Genomic DNA, 27,520 nt, shown 5'->3' with positions numbered 1-27,520 from the left:
CAGCAAGCCAGACCTCAGATGTCAGTGAAAAACCAGAATTTAATAAAAAAATAAGCAAGTCATTCAAGACCTGACCCCGCGAGCGGGTGGGTGGTGTCGTCCTCGCTGGTTTGGCTTTAAGGCACGAGGACCCCGGGGTCACTGCTGGGAACGTCCTGCCCGGGGCAAGGACAGCGCCCCAAAGCAACAGAGCCCCAGACACACGACCTCCCCCCAACAGGGACCTGACAATACAGGAGACCCCACACCTGAGACGTAAGGACAGGGACGCCAAGCACATGCAGCCAGAGCAGGCAAGGGAGACCCAGCCCCACTGCCCTGCGCCCCGGCCCAGGGGACCTGACATGCGGCCACTGGGACCCGGCGGCGACCCCAGGCGGGGGACGGTGTCCTTCCTCCGGGCAGTGTGTGTGGGGGGTCTGCACGCAGGCAGGGGTTCAGCCATTCAACCCAACTGGGGGTCGAGCAGGTCCCCCTCACAGTGGGTGCTCAACAAACGCTTGCTGCGTCCTGGCACCCGGCGTGCGACCCGGCACACAGCAGGTGCCCAACGTGAAGGGCGAGGGGCCCATGGCCGCTCCGGTGCCGCTCAGCTCCCCCCACGTCAGGCACCCCAATAAATACTGGTCACCCCTTAACGATGCCTGGGCGCCCCGAAAACCCGACTCGATCTGCTCGGACCTGGACCTGTCATCGAGCCATACCGGGAGTCGCTGTGCCTGTCACACAGCAGGCACCTACTAAGCGCTCAGAGGCCCTGCTCCCACCCCCGCCCACCCCTTAAACAGTAGGCGCCGCATTAATGCGCGCGAGCGCTGAGCGGGGCGCGGGGCGCGGGGCGCGGGGCTAGAGCTCGTCGCGGGCCGCGCTGTCCAGCGGCGACTGCAGCACGTCCGCGTTCTCGGCCTCGCGGCTGAGCGCCTGCTGCCGCCGCATCTTGTGGGACTTGGCGCGGTCCCAGTCGGTCTTCACGCGCTCGTCGTTCCACACGACCGAGGTCTCCGTGTCGCTCACGTAGCCGTCGTCCCCCGTGTAGTGCGTGGGGAACACGAGCAGCGGCTCCACGGAGAAGGCGCGCAGGTCGCGCGGGGAGAAGCGCGCTTTGTACTCGGACCTGCGGGGCGGGCGGCGTCAGCGCGGGACGGGGACCCGGCCGGCCCGCAGCTCCCCGGCCCCGGCCCGCGCGCCGCCCTTACACCGGGTGCTTGTCGAACATGACCGGCAGGAACTCGTCCACCGGCAGCATCTTGGCCAGCGGCCCCGCGGCCAGCAGCTTGCGGGCGCCCTGCAGGGAGATCACGTAGGCCAGCGTCCAGTACGAGTAGTCGGCCTGCACCAGGTTCCGCACGCGGGGCACGGCCTGCTCGGGCTGCTCCACCTGCATGCGCTTGCGGCCCACGTAGCTGCGGGTACAATCGGGGTCACCTGCCCGTCCCAGTGGGCACGGCGCGGGCCGCGGCTCCGGCTGGGCCTTCGGGCCCGGGGGGCAGCAGGTGCTGCGTGTTTGGGGCGCCAAGGGGGAGTTAGGGGTGCGGGGAGCAGGGGCACCGGGATGCTGAGGCTGCTCTGCGCTCGCGGGGCTGCGGGGCGCGGCCAGGAGGAAGGGGTGCAGCCCCGACCGGTCAGCAGCCGGGTCCACAGGACCGAGGCGGGGGCAAGGCCAGGAAGAGGGAAGGAGGGAGGGGGCGAAAGATGGCCTGACCCCAGAGCAGGGCCACGCCCCCAACCCTGACCACGCCCACCCCGCTGGCCACGCCCCCAGGCCCGGGCCCGGGGCTCTCGGCGCCCCACTCACATGAGGTCCCAGTCCAGGCCCTCCCGCTCCACGTCCCGCATGAGGTTCATCAGGCGCCTCTTGAAGAAGATCTCGAAGCGCAGGTCGTCCTCGAACACCAGGGATTTCTGCAGCCCACGGGCCACAACCTGAGGGAATGGCCGGCAGGTGACGGGGACCCGGCCCCAAGCTGGCTGAGCCCTGCACGCCTCCCCGCCCTCCACGGCGCCCTGGACTCCGCTGCCCGCCCCGCCAGGCCTGCCCGGCCTCAGGCCGCGGCTCAAATGCCCCCATGACCATCCCACGCCACGCGCTGAGGACACGCAGGAGCTCTGGGCGCCCCGTGACACACGACAGTCACCACTTTGTGTCTCCCTCCCGCTCCCATTTGCAGGTCGTCTTGGTGAACCTGCCATCCTCCACGCCTGCCCGAGGGTGTCCCTGTCAGCTGGGGACACTGAGGCCCAGGCCGGGCAGTGCCTGTCTTGCTCTCGGAGCTCCCCAGTCCACTGACAGGTGCTCGGGACAAACCAGAGGGTTCAGTCGCCGCAGCCACCAGGGCGGCCACCTGTCCCCACGCCGCTGGCCGAGAGCAAGGGGCCCACCTCCTTCCAGATGTTGTAGTGGCTGAGGAAGCACCCGAGCTCGCCCTTGGTGAGCGGCCGCCCGTGGTACGGGTCCCGGTAGCCCGGCAGCATCTGGATACCCAGGGCGTCCACCTGGCTGGTGTTCATGGCTCTGGGGGGAGAGGGGTCAGAAGAGCACCCCATCCACCGTCCTTCTGCCGCCAGCCCACAGTACTAGGCCTGCCTGGGTGCAGCTGGCCAGGGCACACTGAGGCACAACTGCCCCCTCCATGTCCGCACACACCCTGCGGTGTCTGCGCCCCGTCCCCTCCTGTGCCCCTCCCCCACCCGTCCCGCCCCCCGCCCCGCCCCCGGCCCTCGCTCACTTGCCGTCCACCGCGTCCACCAGGCGGCACTTGATCTCCTGTTCCCACAGGGCGCGCAGCATGCGCTCCCGCCGGTCCTTTCGCCTCTGCAGGTTGATCATGAAGACCTGCGGGACACGGACGCCACCTCGCTGGGGCCCTGGGACGGGGGTCCTCGGCCCCCACCTCCCCCAGGGAAGCCAGCCCACCTCGTCGAAGCCCATCTTGTCGGGGGTCTTGGTGGGCGCAGAGATGAAGCGGGAGAGCTCCACGGGCGGGTGTTTCACTGCGGGCAGAGAAGCCAGGGATGCTTGAGGTCACCTCCCCATATTCCCGCTGTCCCCCACAGTGCTGGTCCCCCACAGACACCTACCTCGGGCCCTGTAGTATTCTGGCTTCTCCTGGAACACCCTCCTCCCCCCCTTACACCCTCAGCTATGACACCTTGGGGACACGGGGGTCCCCACACCACCCTGGACTGGGTCGGGCATCTCTGCTGGACTCCACCAACCCAGCCTTGCTCTTCTCGGTCTGACCCCAAGTCTCCCCCTCCGTGAGCCCCCTTCAGAGGACATGGGGTCTGTTAGCGAGGCCCAGCGCCCAACACAGGGCTTGGTACACAGTGGGTGGTCAGTAACTGCTCACAGCATGAACAAAGAATTGATGGTCAGCTGGTTGGGGGGCCTTGCCTTTCCTCAACCACAAAGCGTGCTAATAAACTCGGGTTTCACTGAGATACCAGGAGATCAGCCAGGGTGCCGCAGATGGACTGTCCCCCCAAAAAAAGCTATGCTCAGGACCTCAGTGTGACCTTGTAGGGAAACAGGCTCCTTACAGGGTGGGGTGCGGAGATGGAGACATGAGGTACCCTCTGAATGCAGCCTCTTTGGTTCCAAGACTGACACAGTGATTATAAAAATAAAAATACAGACCAGAGGCGTGGCTCGAGCAAAGTGTCTGCCATGCAGGGTGGGACCTGGACAGACCCCCAATAAAAACACCACCAGGCACTGGTGGCTCACGGCTGTAGTCCCTGCTACTCAGGTGGCAGAGATGAGGAAGATCGCAGTATGAAACCAGCCCAGGCAAATAGTTCTCAAGACCCTATCTTGAAAAAACCCACCACAAAAAAGGGCTGATGGAGGGGCTCAATGTGAAGGCCCTGAGTTCAAACCCCAGCACCACAAAAAACCCGAAACAAAAGAAAAACGGGACACTCAGGCCTGGCAGCGCCCCCACCGTGGGTGGGTCACCTTGCATGTCACTGGTGCCATTGTGGGGAAAGATAACGAGTCCAGCAGATGACAGAGGACGGACGGGCAGCTCCGGGCCTGCACTTTCTCTGCCCGGTCTGACTGTTCTCTCCTTGTTAAAACTGCAATGAGGAGCGGCCACTTGCACTGGGTCCTGAGTCCAGAGGTGACTACAGTGGCTGTGCGTCCAGACACCATGGCCACATCAAGGAAGGGACTGACACCCGCAGACTTCGGTGGCCACGGAGGTCCTGGGGCTGATCCCCAAGAAAAACTGTGTTTAACTGAGCCTTTCCAGCTGAATTTCCTGAGGCTAACGCAACAAGCGTCCGGTGCGCGAAGGACTCACCCATGACCTCCAGCTGCACGTGCAGGAAGCTCTCGGCCTCGTCCTGGAGCGAGCTGTGGGCGCGCAGCGGCACGGGGAGGAAGCCGTACGCCTCCTTGTTGCACACGTACATCTGCACCTCTGCACCAGCGAACAGGGGCGGTCAGGCCGGGCGCTGATGGCCACCTTGGACGGGTGGCGCTGGAGCCCGGCCACAGGCCACAGCGGATCCGGGGTGGCCTGGCTGGTGGTCACACCTGGGACCCCAGGGCTCAGGATCACAGGTTGCAGGCAGCCTGGGTGCACAGTGAGGCCCAGGCTCCAAGTACAACCACAGAACCCCCACGCCTGGGTTTGGGGGACTCAGACATAAATCTCAAACTCTGTTCACAGCTGCGAAATACTGTTCTTCTGAGTTTTCACTGCAACCAATTTTAAAAATGTAAGAATTGCTCCTTGGCTGGTGGAGTGGTTCAGGTGGTAGAGACCTGCCTAGCAAGCCCTGAGTTCAAACCCCAATGCTGCCAAGTCAACAAAAAAAATTGTTCTTTCTTTGAGGCCACAGACAGAAGTGGCCCAGTGTGACTTCTGCTTCGGGGTGTCACAAGACAGTGCACGGCCCCCCCTTTTTCTTTAAATTGTTTTATTCCTAATTCCAGCTGCTCCCCCCCACCCCCACCCCATCAGGTTTCACTTCGGGTTTTCAGTGGCCCACAGTGAACTGTACTGTGAAACTGTTTCGTGGAAAACTCCAGAAATAATTTAGAATTTTTTTTTTTGGTGCGGGGGATCGAATCAGGGCCTCCCCTGTGCTGTGCTGGGGGAACACGTGCGGCCTCTCTGCCTGTGGAGGTAATTTTCAGAGTAGGAAGTACACTGCTGAAATCGTCCTGTCACGCTGACAGGTCTGGACGAGTGTACCACGCAGAGCTGGGTACCAGTGCGTTTCAGGAATCCTCTCCAGAAGGGGGGCGATGCTTACAATTCTCACGGGCTCAGTCGGGTGCTGGTGGCCACGCCTGTGACCCCAGCTACCTGGGAGGCTGAGATTAAGAGGATCACCCCCAAAAATAAAAACAATAAAAAAGTAAGATGGGCTCAACCACAGAAACTGGGAGAAGACGGAAAAGCGTCAGGATGGAGATCAGTCCGCGACCAGGTCCGAGGCAAATGGCACCCTGAGCGCCTGGATGCAGCCGTTCCTGAAGCGGGCCCCGCATCCCACTGATTTGGTTCCTGCCCAGCGTGGCCCCCTGGGGACGTCAGACCCCGCTCCTCCTCACCTGCCTGCTTACAGGAGAAGGCGAAGACGATGATGTCGTCAAAGGACCAGGTGTAGTCGGGGTGCGGCGGGTAGAAGGCCAGGCTCCGGGAGGCGGCCTTGCGCAGGTCGATGAGGAAGGTGGAGTGCACCATGGGCACGGGGAAGCAGCCCCGGCGCTCCCGCTTGCGGATGGGGATGTAGGCGGGCGTGCGGCGGTAGTAACCCTGTGAGGAGGGGAACCCGGGAGGACAAGTCTAGGGCAGCCGAGGCGGCCTGGCTGCACCCCAGGGCCTCCAGGAGCCATGGCGGACACCAAAGGGCCACCCGCAGACCCCCATGAAGCACGGGAAGAGGCCTCTCCAACGTGGGCCCCCGGCACACAGAAATGTGACAGGCCCGAGGGACCTCAGGAAAGCTTATGTATCTGAGCGTGGGGCTGCCTCCTCTCTCCTGTGCCCCGGGTACATGTCGGCAAATCACGTTTAGATTTCCACAGCTATTTGAAGAAATAAGAGCACTACGTGCTTCACTTGAAAACGGTAAATTTGAGTGGGCACCGGTGGCTCGCGCCTGTCATTCCAGCTACTCAGGAGGCAGAGGTCAGGAGGATCACAGTTCGAGGCCAACCCGGGCAAACAGTTCTCGAGACCCTATCGCAAAACAACACCCATCACAAAAAAATGGCTCAAGATGTAGGCCCTGAGTTCAAACCCCAGTGCAGCAAAAAAAAAAAAAAGTGAATTTACGTTGTATGAATCTCAGTTCTCTGAAATAGAAAGATGGCTGGGGTGCTCAGTGGTGAGCACTGGCCTAGCACATGCAAGGCCTGGGGTTCCCCCAGCAGCACCCCAAAGAAAATCCAGCAGGACACAGGGCAGCACTGGTTCCCCCTCTTCAAGCTTTGCCTGGAACCCCAGACTCAACCCTGGGGGTGGGACATGCAACCCAGCCTGGCCAATCAGAGCCTTGCACTTCCCTGGCTTCCTAACTGGCTCAGGAGAGGGGAGGAGGCTGGAGAGGAGCCAATCAGCGTGGGCTCCGAGCAGCCTGAGGATGAGGTCACTTCTGGATCCAGCCAGGCCTGAGCTCGGCCCCAACACCCCCCTGCCCCTGCCTGCACACAGACAGGTCAGGTCCTCCGGTTTGGAGAAGATGGCCCTGGACCCTCCTCGGCAGCCTTGTCAAGGTGACTCTGGCCGGGCCCCCACTTTCCAGGTCCTAGCCTACCTGGGACGTCATTCCACACCAGAAGTTGGAGTAGGCAGCCCGGGAGTCCAGCATGGGCGCCACCACCGTCTTGTTCTCTGCGATGAGCAGACTCAGCATGTCGGGGTTGGTGATTAGGTTGTCAGCGTCCACAAACTGCAAGACAGACACAGGCCATCAGCGTGGCCGGCAAGCGTGGTCAGTCACATCTCAGAAGAACTGGGGCCAAGACCAGGGCCGTGGGGTGATGAGGACATTGGCGGCCCCACTGTGCCCTCAGGAATGAGCCACGTGGCCAGGCACCAGTGCTCACATCTGTAATCTCAGCTGCTTGGGAGGCTGAGATGGGGAGGATCACAGTTAGAGGCCAGCCTGGACAAATGGTCCTGGAGATCCCATTTCCAAAATAACCAGAGCAAAAGGGACTGGAGGGGTGGCTCCAGCCACAGAGCACCTGCCAAAGAATGAGCCATATGGCCAGGTGTGATGGCGCTCACCTGTGACCCGGGCACTCGGGAGGCAGAGGTAGGAGGATCAAGGTCTGAGGCCAGCCCTCAGCGCAAATGCAAGACCCACCCGAAAAATAACACAGCAAAAGCACTGCTGGCATAGCTCACGGGCAGAATGCCTGCCCGTCCAGCACAAGGGCTGGAGTTCGAACCCTGGTACGGCCAAAAGAAAAAATATAACGTGTTGCTACCCAGGTGTGCACGGCCGTGTGTACTCGGGCATTCCTGAGTCACTGGCGAGGTCGTCGGGCAGGGCGAGCCCAGTCCCCAGTACTATGGTTCTGGGGTGCTGAGTGTCCCCAGAGTTCACGTGGTTCAGCTGCCAGCCCAGGGGTGATGTTGGGCGTGGCAGGACCTTTAAGAGGCGGGGCCCGGGGAGGTGATGAGGTCACTGGGGCGGAGCCATGGAAGGGATTAATGCGGTTCTCCAGCACCTTGGTTACTTCCTGCAGGATGGGTTGTCACAAGAACAAAACTGGCCCCTTCCTGACTCTCCGGCTTCCTGTGTCACCCTGTGACTTCCTCAGCAAGTGCCCCGCCACTGTGGTGACACCAGTGGCCACGCACAGGGCACCAGATCTTGAACTCTGAGCGCAATAAACCTTTCTGTATAAAGTTCCCAGCTCAGGCATTTCCTTACAGCAACGCAAATGGACTAGGAGCACCATAAACCAGTCACCAACGCTTTCCACGGGGCGGGTGACAGGAGAGACTATGGCTTGTTTCACACACAAAATTATTGAACGTATTGCAAAAGCTGGTGCTAGGGCCTCGGCTCTGACCCCAGTGCTCAGAAGGTGAGTTCCAGGCCGGCCTGAGCTGTGCGGCGAGGACCCAGTCCCCAACCCGAGGGCTGGAGTCGCTCGGTGTGGGCGCCAGGCAGCCCCGGATTTCACCCCAGCAAAACTGTATAAACCCACACTTGGGTTGTGTGAACACAAATTCCCATCCCCAGGACGTATCATCGTGTCTGCGAAATGTCCCCAGATCCAAAACTGAACCACTCCCTCGCGATTCGGGTAAGTCTGCACAGCCTGGACTAGGAAGGCGTTTTAGGTTTTTTTTTTCATGCACCTGGTCCACAGCTATGCTCTCTGCAGTACTTTTAGAGTGTGGACCGACAGCCACAAACAACAAAACCTGAATCCCGTTGTCACTGGGGACAGGACAGAGTTCCCACGTGGCAAGCCTGGCTGGGCAGAGCAGCCGAGCCTGGGACAAGCTTCACACCACGTGCCCCGGGATGTCAGAATCTGTGAGCTTTGCATATATGCAGGATAGCTGGAGAAGCCTGGCGGTTCCCCCAAAAATAAAACACAGATGCCGCATGTTGCCCAGTTCCTGAGCATATAAACCCAAGCTGGAGGGGGACACGAACCCAAGTGTCCCTCAGTGCAACGGAATATTACTCGGCCATGAAAAGCAAACCGTCCGTCTCTGCTACAACGTGGACACACCTTGAAAACGTGACACTGAGTGACAGAGCCAGACACAGAGGGCACACAGCGCGTGACCCGTTGATAGGAAACGTCCAGAACTGCAAACCCACGGGACAGGAAGACGAGTGGGGGCTCGGGGATGGACGATTCTGGACCCAAACAGAGGGGGAGGTCACACAGCCTCGCCACGGCGCCAAGGCCACTGCACTGTGCACTATAAAGTGATTAATGTCACGATGTGCAAATTGCACCTCAATGAAATCGAACAGCCCCAAACGGGTTCCCTGGAGGTGACGTTAGGTTTGCTTTTTTAAGCTTATTTTTTTCTTTACATTTTCTCCAGCAAATAAGTTTCACAGCTTGTGTAAAAAGAAGCAAAATAAAGCACGGTGACCTTTACAATGTGACACCAAGGACTGCATGCTCCAATTTGGCTCCGAGTCCCAGGTTACAGGACAGGCGATTGTCCACCAGGAGCCAGTGGTGGCTCCTGTCCCTGTCACTGAGTTCCACAGGAACTCAGTGTCCTCCTGTCCCCATGCCCCCAGTGCTGCCATCACAGGCACAAAACCCAGGTGGTCCAGGAGGGAGAACCCCAGCTCCTCCCTGACACAGCTGTGTCCCCTCCTTCTGAGCCTCGGTTTCCCCCCTGCCCTGCCCTTGGCCTCCCGGACACTGACCAGGATGTAGTCTGCCCACATGTCGCGGGCGGACTTCAGGGCCGCCTGGCGCAACTTCATGACGTGTTCATAGCGAGAGTCGGACCAGTGTTTGGGGCCCTCCTCGTCCGGGTAGGACCTGCAAGGACACAGCGGTGAGGTGACACGACAAGGGGCCTGGAGCGGAGGCTGGGACAGAGGGACATGGAGGACAGGCCGCGGGTCCCCGGCTGGCGCGGCTCAGGCAAATGCCGGAGCGCAGAAAGCCGGACACTGAGAGGCGGGAGAAAAGCTCCGAGTGACCATCGAGACCCCCGACGTGGAGGGACAGCGGACAGGACGAGAACTGGAGGCAGAGGAACTCGGACGCTCAGAGGGCGCAGGCAGCAGGGCGTCCGTCTTCGGGGGAGCTGAGCGGAGGGGACGAAGCAGGAGGTGACCGTGGACAAAGGTCAGGCCGGAGGCCCGTGGCCGATCTGCAGTCAGCACGTCGCGTCCCCGGCTGAGGTCCGGCCCTGACCAGGACCACACAGGCCATGGAGGACATGTCACAGACACAGCGGTCACCTGCCGCTCACCTGGGCTCCTCCGCAGGCCGCCACTCTACGGAATGGTACAGGTCCTTCACGGCCACCAGCCACTCCCGCAGCACCGCGGATGTGTTGTCCACGTTGTGGTCGGTGGCCACCCTGCGGGCACAGTGCCCGTCAGAACGGTTGAGGGGACCAGAAGGACGGAGCCCCAGCTCGGCGACCGGGCTCCATATCCTCCTTCTGCCAGCTCCGCAGACTGGACAAGGCGTGCCTCAGTTTCCCCACTGGGAACAGGCTGCAGTTTGCTGGGCACCCAGTGAGTGTGGCTTGGGATGTTAGTGGGTTTCATTCCTAGGATTTTATACCTCACTCAGCATCGACGGCACGCAACTTAGCAACTTTGCAGAAACCCCACCCCACCTGCCTTCATCCCTTTCCACCAGTGATACCGCCTCACCGCGGGCTGCGATCACTCATTCATTCGACAAACGCTCGCTCAGCACCACCTGCGTGCTTGGGACCGTGCAGAGTGGGGACGATCGGTCCCGAACTCATTCTCCAGATAAAGGTAAGTCCACAAGCCTGGCACCAGCGACGACGACGACGACAACGCTGTACCGAGCAGTGGTCACCGGCTCGAGCCCCCACAAGGGTGGTTAACCTTCAAAGACGACCCCAAACACCCCCTTTCCACCGGAGGACGCTGAGGCCTCGGGGCTCTGCCCTCCCTTGTGGCCCCCGGGACCCGGCCATTCCGGCGGGGACAGTGCAGGTGACAGTGCTGGGGGCAGCAGGGGGCACCAGGGAGACCTGGTGAGGACCCTGTGGACCCAGATGGGGGGACACACGGGGGACCCACGGGGCCCCGCGGCCTCACCACAGCGCCGTGCGCTCCCGCGGGTGGCGCAGCCGCTCCAGGGCGCCGAGCGTGGCGGGCAGCGCCGGAGCCGCGTTCCGGGCCAACAGCGCCACGAGCACGCGCGGCGCCTGCAGCGGCGACTCCGGGCTCCAGCGCTCCTCGGGGAAGTAGGCGGCGGCGCCGCGCGGGCCGGACGGAGGCGGCGGCGCCAACAGCAGCAACAGCAGCGGGAACAGCAGCGACCTCGGGAGCGCGGACGCCCCCCGCCGCCGGCTTCCGCGCCCGGCCGCCGCCATCGCGCCACGCGTCGCCTTTAAGCCGCTTTTCTGCCGGCGGACGCGGGCCGCGCCTTAAAGGGGGTCAGCGGTCATCCGGGTCCCGCCCTGACGCCCGATTTAAAGGGGAGGAGCGCGCTTGGCGTGAAGTGAACGCGCCTCCCAGGCCTCACCTCCCGACGCCTTGAAGAGCCAGGGCGCCACTTACCCTCCGACAACACAGGCCCGCCCCTCGTGACGTCAGCTCGCAGGCCCGCCTCAGACGCCCCGCCCCCGTCCCGCCTTAAAGGCATAGAGAGCTCTGAACGCGGACTTGGCCTGCTGCCTTCCAGCATGTCCAATGTCTGTGCGTGTTAGATTTAGAAGGACGGGGCTGGTTAGGAACAAAAAACCCGAGCCTCACTTTCCTTGTCTGCAGCACAGATGTCGCCGCCGGGGTGGCTAAGCATCAAGACCCTGCCGTGCACAAAGCAGCTTGCCCTTCTGTAAAATGACGTCATGGAGACCTCCTTGGGGGACGTGATGGTAGAGGACCAGTGTCACGTGCTTTCTGATCCATGTGTTTGCATCAGTTTTAAGATTGTGTTTTTGTCGGGCGCGGCCTGGCACCCTTGTAATCCCAGCTACTTGGGAGGCTGAGATCTGGAGGGCTGCGATTCGAGGCCAGCCTGAGCAAACAGTTCTGAAGACTTCACCTCCAAATTAACCAGAGCAAAATGCACTGGAGGTGTGGCTCAAGTGGTAGAGCGCCTGCTTTGCAGGTGAGGAGCCTTGAGTTCAAACCTCCGTCCCACCAAAAACAATTAAAAAGTCACCATAATAAAAAGGTAAAGACAAGTTTGCACTCTGGATTCGGTGGGGAAAGAGCTTGCATGTTAAGAGAAATAAGGTGACAAGATGTTCTTGCCTTATCTGGAAGATTTAGGTCAGAGGCAGAGAACTTTCTGGAAGGGGCGGGGTGACTAATTCACCCTTGTTGCCAGGATTGACATCTGCAGCCCACCCTAGGGAAGCAGGCAGCCCAGGAAGCGGGAAGGCTTTGTTCCTTTGTTTTCGTTCCTTTGGCGGCGCTGGGGTTTGAACTTGGGGCGTGGCGCTTGTGAGACGGGCGCTGTACCGCTGAGCCACGCCTCCTGTCCAGAGGCTCACGGCTCAGCCACGCCCCTTCCCCTGGCGCTCACGACTTGGCCACGCCCCCGTGCAGCTCTTAGCCACGCCCCTCTGTGCTGCACAAACTCAAAGGCGCAGCGGGAGTGTCAGCTCACTCTTGGGACAGGCCGGATGCTTGGGGTCACCTCCGTGCAGGGTCCAGGCTCCCCGAATTGGCCAGGGACACTCGGGGATCCCCGGACGCCCTCGCTCGGAAGCAGCTGGGCCGGCCGTGACGGAGGAGCCGCAGCCTCCCGGAACAGATGGCTTCCTGTCCTGGCGGGGACAGGGACAGGGACAGCTGCTCTCCCAGCAGGAAATCTGGCACCTCGTCAGGATGGGGGCGGGGTGCGGTTCAGGGCCGGTCTCAGCAACAACCCGCAAAATAAGAGTTGAGCCAGTAAGCAAACCCCAAAAGCTCACAGCAAGCTGAGAATAATATTTACTACCCTAAATATGCAAGATTACTAGTTCTCAATAACAAAAGGAGGGGCTGGTGGCGTAGCTCAAGTGGTAGAGCCCTGTCCAGCAAACGTGAGGCCCTGAGTTCAAACCCCGGTACCCCCTGTCCCCCCAAAGTCACCAACAGCCAGTTAGTTTAAGTTCAATGTCATCCAAGCAGTTCAAAATAAAGCTGATAAAAATGTAAAGCTAGAGCAATGAGTTGCGTGCATCGAGGTGACATCCCCGGTGTTTGCTAAGGGCTTGCAGAAAATGCACAAACCCTGCTGGGCAGGTGCAGCTTGGGTGGATCCCAGGTGGGTCATTGTCCCACGGAAGTGACAACGGTCAGGGCGAGGACTGGTCTCCAAATGTTCCAGGAGGAGGCTGAGGCCGGGTCAGGTCAACACTGAGCCTCAGTTTCCCCAGCTGTAAAACAGCAAACATCAGAAAGACATGGGACTGAGCCACAAGGTACCCAGGCAGGAGGGGGGGCAGGACAGGAGGGCAGGTCCTCCAACAGCAGCCAAGGAGAACACTTGCTGGACACAGGTGTGGGGCCCGGGGACCATCCTGTTTTTATTGGTTTGGTTATGGTTTTGGGGGACAGGGTCTCACTCCTGCCTTGTCTTCCCACATATTGGGATGTCAGACATGGCCACCATGTCCTTTCAATGTTGAAATGACAAATGCAGCTGCTGGGTACCCTGACTTATCCATCAGTGTCCACGGGGACTGACTCCTGTCCCTTCTGTGTCATGGCCAGTGCCGCACAGAGTCAGGTCCTCACCTGCTCCATCCTGGTCCCACGGGGCCTCTGAGCAGTCAGCCCGAGACTCGTGGTCAGCACCGAGTGCCTTTCTCAATTCTGAAATAAGGCAGAAACCCTTTTGCATCTGGTGAGTCCAGACAGATGTCCCTCACAGGAGCCTCTCCCCTGCTGTGCCAGGGGTGGACACGGCCAGGGACCCTGCATCTCCCCCAGCCACCATCCCCACATCACAAATCCATGGAGAGACCCCTCCCCCAGGAGAACTCAGCAAGGTCACCTTGGTCAACCCCCATGACTGTCACTTGAGACCCTGCACCCTCCAACCTCCTTGCCATGCCCTGTGCCCCAGCTGCAGTTACTCGTCATGGTCACAGGCATTGACTCAGCAGTGAACTGACCATGCTGGAGGGACAGGGATGTTCCCAGAACTACTTCCCAGCCCTGAAGGGCTCCCCCAAATCTGAGAACTGCTGGCGACTCCATGCCAGCCCGGAGAACCCTGGGGAGTGGTTGTTAAATGAATACATGTAAAACTCCATCCCTGGTTTACAGATTTTGCCTCCTTTTCTCACCCTAAGAACTCCTACAGTACCCTCAAAGCCTCACTCCAATGCCCCCGCCTTCAGGGAGCCCCCATCACTGTCCACCCAGAATCCCTCTGTCCTGGCCCTGACCTGAGGTCAAAATGCAAGTGCTCACAGGAAATGGGGTCCTGGTGGTGCTTGGTACCCACAGCCAGGGAGGCCAGGCTCCCCAGGCAGGCAGCTCACCTCGGTCAATCCTCTGCAGCAAGGCCTCCCGAACGACATCCTGGTAGATGCCCTCGGTGGTCAAGGCCTGGTTGCCCACGGCCAGGACGTCCCCCTCGACGTCAGGCAGCGCCTAGAAGCACACGTTAGGGTTGGGCTGGAGGGCAGGACCTCCACAGATCCTCGAGGTCCACCCTGAGCTGCTGGACGCCTCAGGCCTCAGTTTCCTGATCTGTAAAATGGCCTCCCTGACCCGCACTCACGAGGGTCTTGTGGGAATTAATTAACCAGGTTAACAGTGACACGCGCTCATCATGGCCCCAGTCCGTGTGCTGGACATGAGTGGAGAGGTAGATTGCTCAGGTCACGAAGAATGGCTTAGTGTCACCGTCACAAGGACAGCTGAGCTCCCCACCGAGGGATAAGGTGGACTGTCCACCTCCCCAACTTAAGGAACAATCTTCCATTCTTTGTAAATGACCGGACCTCAGGCACTCTGCTGTGGCATCACAGGGGAAGGACAAAAATCATCCATTGCTTGCAGAGAACACAATGGACCCGCTTCCCTGTGCTGACCCCTTAGATCTGTGTCAGAGCCTCAGCCGCCCCGGCTCCCCCCAGTGCTAGGCAAGCGCTCTCCACCTTGCGTCTCGGGCCTAGCTGGCTCAGCACGAAGGGCAGGAAGATCCCCAGCAGCCAGCTCCGCGTGCTCCTCCACCGCGCCGACTCACTGTCCGAGGTGAACTTCTGCAGGACACACGGGGACCTGTCCAGCGGCCAGCACAGCATTCGGCCCATCGTGCCCTCCCCGAGGCAGGCCTCACCTTCAGCACACGCCCCCTGACTCTCTCCAGCTGCAGGGTGGCCTGGTCACAGTCCAGGGCCGAGGTCAGGCACTCGTCGGCCAGCTGCAGGAAGGTGGTCACCGCGTCGGCCATGAGCTGTGGAGCAGGCGCTGCTGTGAGCCCCAGAACCTGCATGTCCTGACCTCTCGGCCCCCCCAGCCTCCTCCACCTTCTCCCAGCAGAGAACAGCTGTCCTCCCCTGGGGCTTGGTGCCCAGTCGGGGACAGAGTTCAGCCACCGTACAACATGGCCTGCAGAACACTTTGTTTCCCTCCTCTGTCAGGCCCGTTCTCTGCCCCGCCACAGCTGTCCCTGGCAGCCGTGCACACAGGGCATCCAGTCCTCAGACCAGCCCCAGCACCACAGCAAGGCTCTGCCCACCTGCCCGTCTCTCCTCTCTCTGTTCAGCTGTCCTGTGAAATGCAAGCCCTTCAAGGCTTGTGGCTCCCTCTTCCTTCCCCACACAGTCCCAGCTTGGAGGTCCCCAGCCAAGCCTGGACTCTCCTTGAGGACTCCATGGCCATGCTGCTCACGGGTCCAGCAGGGAGGTCCAGCTGGGTCTTTGTCCCCTCCCTGGTCTGCCGGCACACGCTCAGTGGAGGCTACCCTCTCGCCTGGCCTCCTCCCGCCTCCGCTCACCCTCACCTGCTGTGCGAGATCCTGCACCCCAAACACCAGGCTCTGCGTCCCCAAGAAGCCAAAGGGTGCCCCCAGCTGCCCCAGGCGTCCCCGGCTGCGCTCGGCTTCCCGGTAGCACACATGCATCAGCTCTGGGTCCCACGGCATTTCCCCGAACTCGTAAACCTGTCCCCAAGCAGTCAGGTGGGAAAACACATCAGCTAAGACAAGGACAAGGTCCCTACACGATGACAAAACAAATGCTAAAGGAAGCCATGCTGCCTCAGCTGTCACAAACTCAGAGAGAGTGACCATGACATGCAGTCAGTAAGTGAGAAACACAGAAAATGTTGCTGGCACAACTGAGAGGACAAGTGTCCCCTCTCTGTCACCGTGGGAGGCATGGGCTTGTCCTGTCCTGGCTGCTGGGACTCTGCTGGCATTTTTTTTTTTTTTTTTTTTTTGCAGTGCCGGGGATGAACCCCAGGCTTTGGTGGCAGTGAAGACTCCATGGCGGTCCTCAATAAGTGAAAAGCAGCCAGGGACAAACATCAGTGATGGTCACACCGAGCGCGGCCCTGCTCACCTCCCCGCGCAGCCGTGCGCCCGAGCTCCCGCGCAGACGGCCGCACAGGCGGTCCACGCCCCGGGCCAGCAGGCTCCGCACCGCGTCCAGCGTGGCGTCCACGGAACTCAGCAGCGCCTGCGTGACCCGGGGCAGCTGCGTGTCCACCTTCCCGCGCAGGCAGGACTCCAGCGGGCCCTGGATGTCCGCTGAAAGGACAAAAAAACCCAGCCTGGGGTCAACTCTGCAAGGCAGCTGCAGACCGAGGGTGGCGGGGACCCTGGGCTCAGCAGGGAGATGTGGACAGACGCCACCCTCTCCTACCACGCTTCGCAGGTATGGAAACTGGGGACAGCTCAAAGGTGCACGCCAGGGAGGCAGAGCGGATTCGAACCCGCGTGAGAACCCTGAGCGCTTAGAAGCCACCCTAGTCCACCGGGCTCCTGTCTCCACCCTACCCCACCCAGCCTCACCCAGCCTCACCCTGCTCGCTCTCTAAGCCTCAACCTCCAGGCCCCGCCCACCAAACATGTAGACCACGCCCCTTCTCTTTACGGCTCCGCCCACTGCCTTCTTGTATCCTAGGCCCTGGATCCCGCCCCTACCAACAACTTTTCTCCGCTCTGGCCCTTGGCCCCGCCCCACCTGTCCAGTGCCCGCCCCTCCCCCGCCATGCCTCTCCCCAACTGTCATGACATCCCCCCAGCTAGGCCCCTACGTGTCTCTCTTGGTCCATCCCTGTCCAGCCAGGCCCCGCCCCATTCGGACTCCATCCTTCCACCTAGGCCCCGCCCCTTCTGCCCTGGCCCCGCCCCCCCAGCCATGTTCCCTCTCGGCTGTCCCGACTCCACACCGCAGTCAGGCCCCGCCCCATCTATCCTGGCTCCGCCCTCCCCACCATACCCCGCCCCGTCTGTCCTGACCCCGCCCCCGCCCAGGCCCCGCCCCATTTCCTGACTCCACCCTTCCAGCCAGGCTCCGCCCCATCTCCCTGATCCCGCCCCGTCCGTCCCGGCCCCGCCCTCCCCGGAGAGGCCCCACCCTGCCTCTGGCCCCGCCCCTTCCTGATCAGGTCCCGCCCCTCCCGGGCTCACCCCGCAGCCTGTGGGCCGCGCGCGTGCGCAGCTGCAGGATGTGGTCGGCGTCCGGGCGGATCGTCCGTTCCAGCGCCGCCATGAGCTCGTCCTTCTCGGGCTGGAAGGCGCGGATCCCCGCGGAGGCCCCGGCCAGGACGGCGGCGTACACGGCGTCCAGCAGCTGCCGGGCCGGTCCATGGGGCGCCGCGGGGGGGACAGGGGCGCGGTCAGGTGACAGTCGCGGCGCGGGGGGCCCCCGCCGTCCCGCCGTCCTCCCGCCGCGCCCACCTCGGTCCAGGCCCAGGCCCGGGCGCGGCCCGCACCGCGCAGGCCCCGCAGCGTCCGCGCGCGCAAGTCCGGCAGCAGCTCCCGCATCAGCAGCGCGGTCAGCACCTGCGGGAGAGGGCGGTGGGCGCCGGTCCCCAACCCGGGTCCCGGCCGGCCTGGCGGGCACTGACCTCCGCGTCCGAGCCCAGCGTCGCGTCGTCGTCCCCAAAGTGGCCTCGATGCTGCCGGTGGAGGCGGACGGCGTCCAGGAAGGCGCGGGCGGCCGGGGCCTGGCTGCGCTGCAGGACTGAGGGGGGCTCCTCAGTGCCCGCTGCCCATCGGGGAGGAGGCCGGGAGCACCCCAAGTCTCCCGGCCGCTGGACCTTTGCATCAGCAAAGCCAGCACCCGTCCAGAGGTGCACTTAGAAGGGACCCCGCACACGGCCACCCTGCAGCCCCTCCTGGTGGCCACCGTTGTGCAGTCACCAGCCTGCACAACTGTATGTGTCCATCCCATCCCTCTTCTTCTCCTGGCTGACCCCTCACCCTTCCCAGCTGCAACACCCCCTCCTCCAGGAAGCCCTCTGTGACTCCTCCAGACTGAGCTCCCACGGGACACTGTGTCCTGTTGCTGTCACAGTCCTCATACCTGCCTGCTGTCCCCACTGTGATCTTCTCCAACAACCCATTTTATGGACAAGGAAATGGAGGGTTCGCCTTCGCCCAGGGACCCACCTGTGCCCCGAAGCCGGATGCCACCCTGCAGGGCCAGCCTCCAGGCCCGCTGCACCTCTGCGCTGGCCGCCGAGAAGCAGAGGGGCCGGCGGAAGGGGTGCTGGAGGAACAGGGGGAAGCTCACGGGGACCTCCCCGAGGGGGTCGGGCTCCTCCTGGGCGGGGTCCCCTGCAAAGCAGGTCAGGTCGTTGTCACCCATTCTGCGAGAGGCCCCACAGCGACACCGGCAGGCACTGTTGGTGGCCATGCTCGGGTGGGGAGGCAAGCATGAGGCACTCACTGTCGCACATGCACAGCGCTGGGAAGAGTCGCAGTGTGGGGACCCCAGACTGACCTGAGGACACCGGGCAGAGCGCGTCCAGGAGGCGCAGGAAGTCCCTCAGGGAGGTCAGCAGCGTGAACCCCGTCAGGGCGGTGGAGCCCAGGGGGCGGCCCCCCTTCTCATATTCCTGTCAGACAATGAGCTTGAGACAGGGGTGACAGGATGGGGGACGCCGGGGGACCCATCCCTCCCTGGGCTGGGCGGGCCCCATGGCCTCTCTGAGAAAGTTCTCACGTCCTCAGAGCCCCAGGCAGCTCCATTAGCACCCCACTTCCCAGGTGTGGAAACTGAGTCCCGGGCCTCGAGGGACCCCTCGCTACACCGAACGCTCTGCCCTGCCTCAGTTTACCCACCCGACCCAGCAGGGCATGGGAGGAGATGCCACCCGTCTGACCCTGGCTCACCTCCCTGTGGCTGAAGCACTCCAGGCGGCCGTCCCCGCGCAGCACGCAGAACACGGGCTGCCACCGCGGCGGGCGGCCACGCAGCTGCGACAGTGGCCCTCGGTGCTCACGGACTCGAGGCAGCTTCTGCAGGGGAAGCCAGGGCGGGGTGAGGGCAGGTTAGGGGTCTCCATCACCTGGACGCCTCAGGCTGCGACCAGGACCCACCAAACACAGGCGTTCAGCTCTGTGGTGGAGCCAGGAGCTGGTGCCTCACGCCTGTAATCCCAGCTATTTGGGAGGCTGAAGTCAGGAGGATCACAGTTTGAGGCCAGCTGGAACAAATAGGTCTCACGACCCGATTTCCAAAATAACCAGAGCAAAAAGAACTGGGTGTGTGGCTCAAGTGGTAGAGCACCTGCTTTGCAACTGCAAAGCCTTGAGTTCATACCCCACTCCCACCAAAAAAAAAAAAAAAAAAATGGGGCTGAGGTCTTGCTATGTTGCTCAGGCTGGTCTTGAACTCTTGTGTTCAAGCGATCCTTCTGCCTCTGGAGTAGCTGGGACTAGATTTTTTCCCCTTTCTTTTTTTGGCAGTACCGGGGTTTGAACTCAGGGCCTAGCACTTGTCGGGCAGACTCTGTACCACTGGCTCCATGCCCCAGGCCGGCAACCACTTTCTGTGCTCCTACTAAGCGCACGCAGCCCATGGGGGAAGGGGAGTCAAGACTAGGCCTGGTCCTCGCAGGCAATCCGGGAGGGCTTCCTGGGAGAAGCCGCAGTGCATGGATTTGCAGAAGGCACCACACTGCCAGGTTTGGCGTCCAGGGATCTGCCGGGTCCCTGGGTGCCACGCAGCCCCCGCCTTTCCCAACTCCAGGGTTTTAGCATAGGCTGCACCCCTGCGGGACCCCCTTCCTCAAATCCACCTCCTGCCCTGTCCAGCCCCAGTCCCTGCCGCCTGTCCCCCTGTCCTCTTCTCAGAAATCACCCTCACCGGTTTGGGCACATCCCCCATCAGGCCGTGACCTCACATGCCTGGCAGTGGGCGTTTGTCAAGGGACAGTAATTGCAGGTCGCTAATCTCGGGGTGGGGAGCCCCCAGCAGCACCCACCTTGCTGCGGAGTAGTTGGCACCTGGCTGGCTCCTGGGGACTGCACTCCTGGGAGATCTGCCTGAGGACCGTGGCCGCCAGCTGGCCACGGTAGCAAGGCAGGAAGGTCTCCAGCAGGGTGTCCACCTCACCTGCGGTGATAGGGCAGGGCAGGGACAGTGAGGAGGTGCTGCAGCCCTGGGCGCCTGCTGGGAACCACCCGCAAGCTCCTATTTTACCCTTGGGAAGCTGCCCCAGGAAAAGTGCCCTGAAGCCAGTTCTCCTTGTATCTCCACCCGTGTGGGAGCCCAGCGGCCGGCTTAACCTATAACCTCTGTGCGGTGACTGCGTTTGCAAAGCGCACAGGGTGGTGGCTTGCATGATGGCCACCCGTGTCCCCACACCCACAGCCCCTCCGGCCCTCTGTGGACATTTTCAAATGCTTTCAGAAGCCCTGCCCCAAAAGAGGGAGTTTTCTGGGGAGATGCAAGCTCTGTACCCTGAGTTGGGAGAGAAAGTTCCCTGACAGGTGTGCACTTGACCATAGGTAAACCGTACTTCCTATAGAGGCTGAGCCAGGAGGGTCTGGAGCTTGAGGCCAGCATGGGCTGCACAGTGGGACCTTATCTCAGAACAATAACAAAAATAGAGGCGGGGAAAGGTGGGGGAGGGGGGCAAAATGACCCAAACAATGTACGCACGTGAATAAATGAATAATAAATTTTTTTTAAAAAATAGAAATAAAAAAACACACAGAAATTAACAGAAAGGGCTTTCCTCATCCCTCCTGGAATAAGGACTTAATGGCTGGCATCTAGCAGCCACTCTGTGGTAGGAGATGACTTGGGCACAGATGCCTGTTCTTCAGATGAGAGATGGGGCCCAGAGGGGAAGCCACCCACACAAGGGCACGCAGCAAGCCAGAGCAGTGCCTGATTCTGGGGACAGGTCACAGGCCTCTCCACATTGGACTTCCCTATCCAGAATGTCCTTCCCACATCTCCTGTCACCTCCACCACACACCCTCCTGTAGTCCTGCATGGCCACCAACCCCTGGGGACAGCCACCTGCCCCATCCCTCTCCATCCAGCTGCATTTGTCCTTCCTGAGCTGCTCAGTGGCCACCTCCCCTGTCCACAGGACCCAGCACAGACCTCCAGGGCCGCCCTGAGCAGAGGGCCTGGTGGGCTGGGGACGCTGGCCCCAGGTCCCCTCTGAAATCCCGGTGCAGAAGCGTCTAAATGAGGACCTTTCCAGCCTGGTGCACTCTGCAGCTTTGCCCCTCCCTCACCTCTCACTTGTCTCTGCTGCTGCTCGTCCAGGGCGCTGGAGGGCCGCGCCCCCATCCTGGCAGGGACACCGTCTGTCCGTCCGTCCGTCTGTCCGCCTGTCCTGAGACCTCTTGGGCTCTGCTTGGGAGAGCGGTGGGCACGAGGGCTGGGTCAGGGTGTGGTGTCGCCCCGTCCCGCCCCTGCCACCACCTGTCCCGAGGGACAGCCCACCGGCTGGCAGTTTCCGTGGGGAACCCGGGGCGCCCCGGGGGAGGTTGAGGTGCAGGAGAAAAACGTCTCAGTTGAGCAACGCGGTGGCTGAGCCTGAGACCCGGGGGTTCGAGGACGGATTGGGGTGCTCGTGCACAGTACCCACTGGCAGTTCTGGGGGGACCCCCCTCCCTGCGCCCTCCACCCCGCTGCACCGACCCGTGCTGGGGGAACCTGGATCCCTTCCTAGTGGACGACCCCAGGCGGTGACACAGCCGCACAGTCGCTCCCCAGGTGACCCTGGTCAGCGCTGGGGTCTCAGAGGAAGAGGGCTCTGGAGAGGAGGAGTGGAGACTTGGGGCACCTGAAATTTCACCCCCAAATCCTTCCACGTGCCCCAACCTCTGACCAATCACCCCTGAGCCACCCCTTCATCTCCAGCACACCCCCAACCCTCATGCTGGTTTCTTTGTGCGTTCGGCCTCCTGTACCACCCTCCTGGGCGCCATCTGTCAAAGCACCCCAGGACCTTTGCATGGACGGTCATATATGCAGCTGGGACCGCCCTTCCCATAGCCTCCCGTGCCTGCGCTGTGGCCTGGACACCGATCCCCTCTGTGCCTCTGGACTGGGTCAGCCTTCAGGGTTTGCTGAGTGAACAACTGAGTAAAAGAAGGCAGGGAGTCTGTTCTCGCCAGGCTCTCACAGGCTTTCTCAGGAGGTGGGCAGTGAGTCCTGCTTTGCCCTTCAGCCAAGGTGATGGGCGGGGCCCTGAAGACCTCCGAAGGCTGCTGGCCACTTTTGGGGGGTCAGAGGCTCTGGCTGGTGAAGCAGTGTGGCCCCCCAAGCCCCCCCCCCGCTGCTACACAGACTGTGCGACAAGTGTCTAGGGTGAATTTCATCCTTCTGGGCCACTGGCCGGGACATCTGGCACCATGACTGGAGCACAAGCAGCCACCTTGGACCATGAGACAATAGCACAGCAATCACATCCCTCTCAGGAGAAAGAGTGACTCCCCTCAGGCAGGGCCCTCACATGGCATCCTGATGTCCGTCTCACCTTCCTTCCCTTCTCAGCCCCTGCCCTAGCCTGTGTCCACAGCACTGGGGGAGAGGGCCGCAGACACCTGCAGTAGTCCAGGTCCCCAGCTGCACCATCCTCTGTCCCCTCCAAGCTCCCACTTCCTCTCTCTCCTACCCCAGGGACCATGGGGCTGGACGGTGAAGGAAGCTGCACCCTGTGTGGTTCCACTTCCTCCTTCCGCAGTTGCCTCCACGTGGAGGTTTCAATTCCCCCTTTGCCCCCGCCTGTGGATGCTTCCTGGGGATGCCCCCACCCCCCAAATTCCCCCAAGCTTGCACGGGGTTGAGCAGCTCCCGTGTGCCCAGTCCTCCCCGCTGGGGTCTCTGGGCCCCACATGAGCAGGGCACCTGGGAAGCAAAGGTACTGCAGTCAGGCAGAAGTTAAGGACGCAGCTGACTTTGCTGCCACACCGTCAGGCTGTGGCGGTGTGACAAGTGTCTCTGGTGAATCCCCTCCCCTCCCTCTTCCAGTGGATAGGGTGTGGACACGATGGCTGGAGCACAAGCAACCACCTTGGACCAGGTGGACTCCATCTGACAGTGGTGCTGCAGTGTTATAGGAGCTGGGGTCCTGTGTGTGCAGTCAGAGCTCAGCTCCGGGGTTGGACTGTGTCCCCCGGAAAGGACAGGTGCACCCTGGAGCCTCAGGACATGACCTCGATTGGAACAACGCTCTTTACGGCTAGTACTCAGTAAGGATGTCGAGATGAAGTCATTGTAGGGTTGGCGTGGCTCTAAGCACAGTGACAGCTGTCCCTCAGGGACAGAGGGAGACGGCCATGAGAGTCTCCAGGCCCAGGACACCAAGCCAAGCAGCTGCAGAAGCCAGGAGGGGCTGGGGTGGGACCTGGACCAGGGCCAACTCTGCCCACGCTTGGACTGGACAAGCAGGACTTGCTTTTGGTTTGGTTTTGTTTTTTAGCTCAGGCCCCTTGCTTGCTGGGCAGGCGCTGCACAGCTTGACCCCCAGCCTCAATCTGAAGCCACCCAGTGTGGCGGGAGGGCCACCCACCCAGGGCTGCGGGGGGCACAGCGGGGACCCAGGGCAGTGGCCACCAAGGATGAGGAGTCGGGAAGACTTCCAGCCACACGCCTTTAATATCCAGGTGGCCCAGCGCCTGGCCTGTGGTCGAGTCCCCCGGGGACTGCGGGTGGCCGCCCCAGGCTACAAGGTGGAGTGCTTCTCGAAGGGCACGGTGAGGAGGCGCGCGGCCGCCTCGTCCAGGAACCAGCAGAGCTTCCCGGTGTGCGGCCGCACGCGCGCGGCGGGCAGCGGGGCTCCGTCCCGCTCCTCCAGGATGCGCTGCGGGGAGAGGGGCGGTGAGGCCGCTGGCCCGGCGCCCCGCAACTCGCGGGGACCCCACGGGTGCCCGAAAGGCGCCTCAGGGAACCGACCCCGTCTCACCCCCTCCCCTACACTGAGCTGAACGGGAAGGCGTTGTGACGTCACTGAGCCTGACGTCATCGTGTCGTGACGCCATCCCTTGGGTGAATCTGGGCCGAACTCTCAGTGCTTCTGCCCCTGGAGCATTTTGGGGTTTGGAGTCTCAGCGTGGTGGCGCCGTTCTCGTCTGTCTCAGGGCCCTTCCTCCGCCACCCGTGACTGTGACACCGGCCGGACCTGGTCAGCGAGGACCCGGCACTGGTGCCGACCCGCTCTGCCGCCGTTCCTGGCTCTGTCCGCAGACGATGCGCCAACGGGCCAGCAAAACTTTACTCGTGTTCACTGAGCTTGGAGTGCTACACACGTCCACAGATTTCCCCAAACAGCTAAAAAGTGAAAACACTCTAGCAGGGTAGGAGGGCAGTGACGGCTCAGGGGTACAGAGCCTCGCAAGGACAAAGCCCTGAGTGCAAATCCTAGCACCACAGAAAAAAAGTTGGGCTTGGGGTTGTGGCTCACGCCTAGAGCTCACCTGCCCAGGGAGCACGAGACCCGGAGTTCAAAACCCAGTACACCAAAAGAAAAAACACCCACACTCCTAGGAGCCTGGGCAGTGGCTCCAGGCCCTGGTCCACTCCAGCCGGGATCGTGAGGTGACTATGCGGCCTGTGCACTCGAGGAATGGCAGGTCCCGGGGCTGGGTCTCAGCAGCTCCTGCTGAGGGCTCTGCACCCACGGACATACTCAGAGAAACTGGGCTCCGTGTGGTACTGTCTCAGGTCATAGGAGGGACTGAGCATTGTGGACGCAGGAATCCTGGGTCCACCCTGAGCAAGGCCTGATCCCGGCAGCCAGACCCAATCCTGCCTGTCTCTGTGCGACACGGGCCTGGGACCCACGTGACTCGGGACGAAAGTGTGAATCACCTGCCCTGCGTCTCACCAAGTGACCCTCCCCTCAGGGACTCACCTGGTGGCCCCTCCCCCAACGATAGGAAAGGTGAGGCCACTGGGGCCACTGCCAGCCTCTCCCCAGCCCGCACCAACACTGAGCCGCCTCCCGAGGACCTCTGGGTCCCACGGCTTGGGGGGAAAGCACGATTTACCTCTTTGTTTATCTGTTTGTGTAACTACTTGTTCTGAATCAGGGCGTTGCGGTGCAGCTCGGGCCGGCTCGGATCCCCCACCCCAAGCGTTACGGAGTGATCCACACAAACACCAGGTCCTGCACAGCAGGGCCTGACCACTTCTGTCCCCACAGTCCACACCCCTCACCTTCAGGACAGCTGCCTTGCCTTCTCCAGTGGCCACAAATACGACGGTTCGGGCTGCATTCAGCACGGGAAGCGTCAGGGTGACACGCTGTGGTGGTGGCTTTGGAGAGTCACTGATGGGGGCCACGATCTTCTCTTGCTCCTGAGGGAGGAAGGCCAGGGGCTAGGCACGCGCTGCGCCGCTGAGCCTCCCCAGCCCAGGTCTGTGGTTTCACGTGGGTAAACTGAGGCTCATGGGTCTGGTTTGCCTCTCACCTCCAGGAGGGGGTGACCTGGGAACAGCGAGCAGGTGTGGCCATCGGGACCCACGCCCAGGATGAGCAGGTCGAACACTGGGATGGTGTCTCCTTGGAAGGCCTGGTAGGGAGAGAAGATGGGTGAGAGGTGCCAGGCGAGGGGCTCAGGGGACAGAGTCAGCTGTCAGAAGACGTGCGGGTTCCGCTGTGTGGAGCAGGTGCCATTTCTCTGTCCCTGTCCAGCAATGCTACAGTGTGGCAGTTGGGACTCCTGGGCCATCACATCGTATCAAGACAAGACGTCCAGGGCCGTCTAGACATGACAAAGCCTGCGGGGCCATGCACAGAAGGGACCTGAGCATCTGGAGGGTCCTGGAGCCGGTCCCCCTGTGGATGCCCAGCAAAGACCAAGAAATTTTTGGTTCTTTGGGGCAGGGGCTCGCCTGGAACCCGAGACCCTCCCGTGCACTGGGGTCACAGGCGAGGCCATCACACTGGGTTCTGCCAAAGGGACTCACAGGTCTGGGGGTTCAGGTAACCCCAAGAAACGAGCCCCGGGTCCACCCACCTGCCTCAGCTTGGCGGCGTAGTCCTCGGCCGCCGCCTCCACGGGCAGCTCGGGGTCAATGGTGAGCACCTGGTCGGCGGGGACCGGCAGCCTGGGGAGCAGGTGCGTCTGCAGGGCGGGGGAGAGTCAGCGAGGGCCGCCGGGTACAGACAGGGAGACTGAGGCACGGGAGGCCACGGAGCGCCCGCGCTTCGTCTGAGCCTCAGTTTACCAGTCTGTAAGACACAGAGAGTCCCGATCCGTGGGCACCAGAGTCCACGGCAGGGAGCATGCAGTGAAGGCCCGGGACCACAGACCCCGGCGTGGCTGCGGAGCGCACCTGTGCGCCGGGAACCCCCTGGGCCTTCGACATGCGGTCCCTCTGCACCCGCCGCCCAGGGAGAACATCAGGTGGTGGGCGTGGCCTTGCGGCGGCCCCGGAGCCGAACTTCGGCGGTGGGCGTGGCCTTGCCGACGGCGCCCACAGCCGAGCACCGAGGTGGGCGTGGCCTGGACGGCGGCCCCCAACGACTGAAGTTCGGCGGTGGGCGTGGCCTTGCCGGCATGACCCTCGGCGGCCCCCGTAGCGCTCACCCGGTAGAGGCCGTATGTGCTCTCGGGGTGCTCGAAAGGCACGAGGCGCTCGTCGCAGAAGCCCAGCGTCCAGCGCGCGAGGTTGGTGGATCCGGCGGGGGCGGCGGCAGCGGGCAGGTCGCGGGACAGCATGGAGACGAGGCTACCGCCCGACAGGCCAAGCGCGAAGCGGGCGCGGGCCCCTTCCAGGCAGCACGCAGCCCGCTGCACCACCAGCTGCGCCAGCGACGCGCCCAGCTCCTGCGGGCTCGAGAAGACCGAGATGAGGCCGGGGGCCGGCGCGGCCATGGCGACGGCGGGGCGGTGGAAGCGCAGTGCGCCTGCGCGAAGGGTGAGGGCGCCGGTCGGGTCCGCCGTGCACATGCGCAGTACCTAAGTGAAGCAGGCGCAGGGCCGGGCAGCTCTTGCAGCCCCGCCCATTGGTTCTTTGCGGACAGCGCCGGAAATCCTTTCCCGGGCTGGGGACGGAGCCCGGGTACTTTGCTGCTCATCATCGTGGGGTCAACTGTCATCGAGGGCGGGGGACGCCAAGGGGCGTGCTTAGGGTGTTTGGAGGGGCTTCTGGAAGGTGCGTTTGAAATTCCCGCCTCTTGTAACAGTGTCTGGTTGCTACTAAGTGCAAGCTCCGAAGGGAAAGGGTATTTCCTTGATGCCTCCCAAGCTTCCTGCAGCGTGCCAGCCACAGCGTGGGTGGCTGGACGCTGCCTGATGACCTCACACGGCTTCAGCCCTTCTTCGCTGTTGCCCTCCCAGGGCCCTTAAAGGCCCAGGCACCTCCGGGCTAGGGAGGAAAAACACCACCGGGAGGGGAGGGGAGGGGAGGGGAGGGGCGGGGCGGGACGGGGCGGGCTGCTGTACCCAGGTCTTCAGAGCTGC

General features: G+C 62.2%; 3 protein-coding genes across 4 annotated transcripts; all 3 read right to left on the bottom strand.

Annotated features, from left to right (window-relative positions):
• Positions 1 to 21: 21 nt before the first annotated feature.
• On the bottom strand, positions 22 to 11,194 carry LOC109698599 (procollagen galactosyltransferase 1). The gene is made up of 12 exons (XM_020182931.2): positions 10,774 to 11,194; positions 9,942 to 10,052; positions 9,385 to 9,502; positions 6,778 to 6,912; positions 5,570 to 5,774; positions 4,308 to 4,427; positions 2,915 to 2,991; positions 2,727 to 2,833; positions 2,380 to 2,512; positions 1,796 to 1,923; positions 1,197 to 1,403; positions 22 to 1,114 (listed from the first exon to the last, which is right to left on the bottom strand). Exons 1-12 carry the CDS (start codon positions 11,049 to 11,051, stop codon positions 847 to 849), a joined length of 1,887 nt encoding a protein of 628 aa, XP_020038520.2. The 5' UTR covers positions 11,052 to 11,194; the 3' UTR covers positions 22 to 846.
• Positions 11,195 to 12,603: 1,409 nt separating this feature from the next.
• On the bottom strand, positions 12,604 to 22,812 carry Niban3 (niban apoptosis regulator 3). The gene is made up of 16 exons (XM_020182935.2): positions 22,588 to 22,812; positions 21,338 to 21,455; positions 20,068 to 20,198; positions 18,974 to 19,099; positions 18,582 to 18,696; positions 18,248 to 18,415; positions 17,704 to 17,819; positions 17,534 to 17,638; positions 17,264 to 17,426; positions 16,191 to 16,378; positions 15,632 to 15,790; positions 14,966 to 15,082; positions 14,784 to 14,888; positions 14,163 to 14,274; positions 13,411 to 13,488; positions 12,604 to 13,049 (listed from the first exon to the last, which is right to left on the bottom strand). The coding sequence occupies exons 1-16, from the start codon at positions 22,735 to 22,737 to the stop codon at positions 13,024 to 13,026; spliced, it is 1,977 nt and encodes a 658-aa protein (XP_020038524.2). The 5' UTR covers positions 22,738 to 22,812; the 3' UTR covers positions 12,604 to 13,023.
• Positions 22,813 to 23,689: 877 nt separating this feature from the next.
• LOC109698600 (6-phosphogluconolactonase) lies at positions 23,690 to 27,022 on the bottom strand. 2 transcript variants are annotated; one of them, XM_074053499.1, is made up of 6 exons: positions 26,645 to 27,022; positions 26,072 to 26,179; positions 25,523 to 25,624; positions 25,269 to 25,409; positions 23,880 to 23,913; positions 23,690 to 23,822 (listed from the first exon to the last, which is right to left on the bottom strand). In XM_074053499.1, exons 1-6 carry the CDS (start codon positions 27,005 to 27,007, stop codon positions 23,776 to 23,778), a joined length of 795 nt encoding a protein of 264 aa, XP_073909600.1. In that variant the 5' UTR covers positions 27,008 to 27,022; the 3' UTR covers positions 23,690 to 23,775. The 2 variants fall into 2 exon arrangements, with proteins under 2 accessions (XP_073909600.1, XP_020038522.2); XM_020182933.2 differs by having other exon boundaries at positions 23,690 to 23,913.
• Between the last annotated feature and the right edge of the window lie 498 nt (positions 27,023 to 27,520).

The sequence above is a fragment of the Castor canadensis genome, chromosome 14, assembly GCF_047511655.1.
Source record: "Castor canadensis chromosome 14, mCasCan1.hap1v2, whole genome shotgun sequence".
Lineage (NCBI taxonomy): Eukaryota > Metazoa > Chordata > Mammalia > Rodentia > Castoridae > Castor > Castor canadensis.
This window is presented reverse-complemented; position numbering and strand designations above follow the sequence as displayed.

What these genes read in the sequence shown, in the direction of transcription:
- LOC109698599 (XM_020182931.2), bottom strand. Translation starts at nt 11,051, where the DNA reads ATGGCGGCGGCCGGGCGCGGAAGCCGGCGGCGGGGGGCGTCCGCGCTC. An exon ending in ACTACAACATCTGGAAGGAG is followed by an intron (nt 1,924 to 2,379) that starts GTGGGCCCCTTG and finishes CCATTCCCTCAG; the next exon opens with GTTGTGGCCCGTGGGCTGCA. An exon ending in GGCCTGGACTGGGACCTCAT is followed by an intron (nt 1,404 to 1,795) that starts GTGAGTGGGGCG and finishes TTGTACCCGCAG; the next exon opens with CTACGTGGGCCGCAAGCGCA.
- Niban3 (XM_020182935.2), bottom strand. Translation starts at nt 22,737, where the DNA reads ATGGTCCCTGGGGTAGGAGAGAGAGGAAGTGGGAGCTTGGAGGGGACA. An exon ending in CGCGGCCCACAGGCTGCGGG is followed by an intron (nt 16,379 to 17,263) that starts GTGAGCCCGGGA and finishes TTGTCCTTTCAG; the next exon opens with CGGACATCCAGGGCCCGCTG. An exon ending in GCTGCAGAGGATTGACCGAG is followed by an intron (nt 13,489 to 14,162) that starts GTGAGCTGCCTG and finishes GCCTTATTTCAG; the next exon opens with AATTGAGAAAGGCACTCGGT.
- LOC109698600 (XM_020182933.2), bottom strand. Translation starts at nt 27,007, where the DNA reads ATGTGCACGGCGGACCCGACCGGCGCCCTCACCCTTCGCGCAGGCGCA. An exon ending in ACGCCGCCAAGCTGAGGCAG is followed by an intron (nt 25,625 to 26,071) that starts GTGGGTGGACCC and finishes TCTCCCTACCAG; the next exon opens with GCCTTCCAAGGAGACACCAT. An exon ending in CAGGTCACCCCCTCCTGGAG is followed by an intron (nt 25,410 to 25,522) that starts GTGAGAGGCAAA and finishes TTCCTCCCTCAG; the next exon opens with GAGCAAGAGAAGATCGTGGC.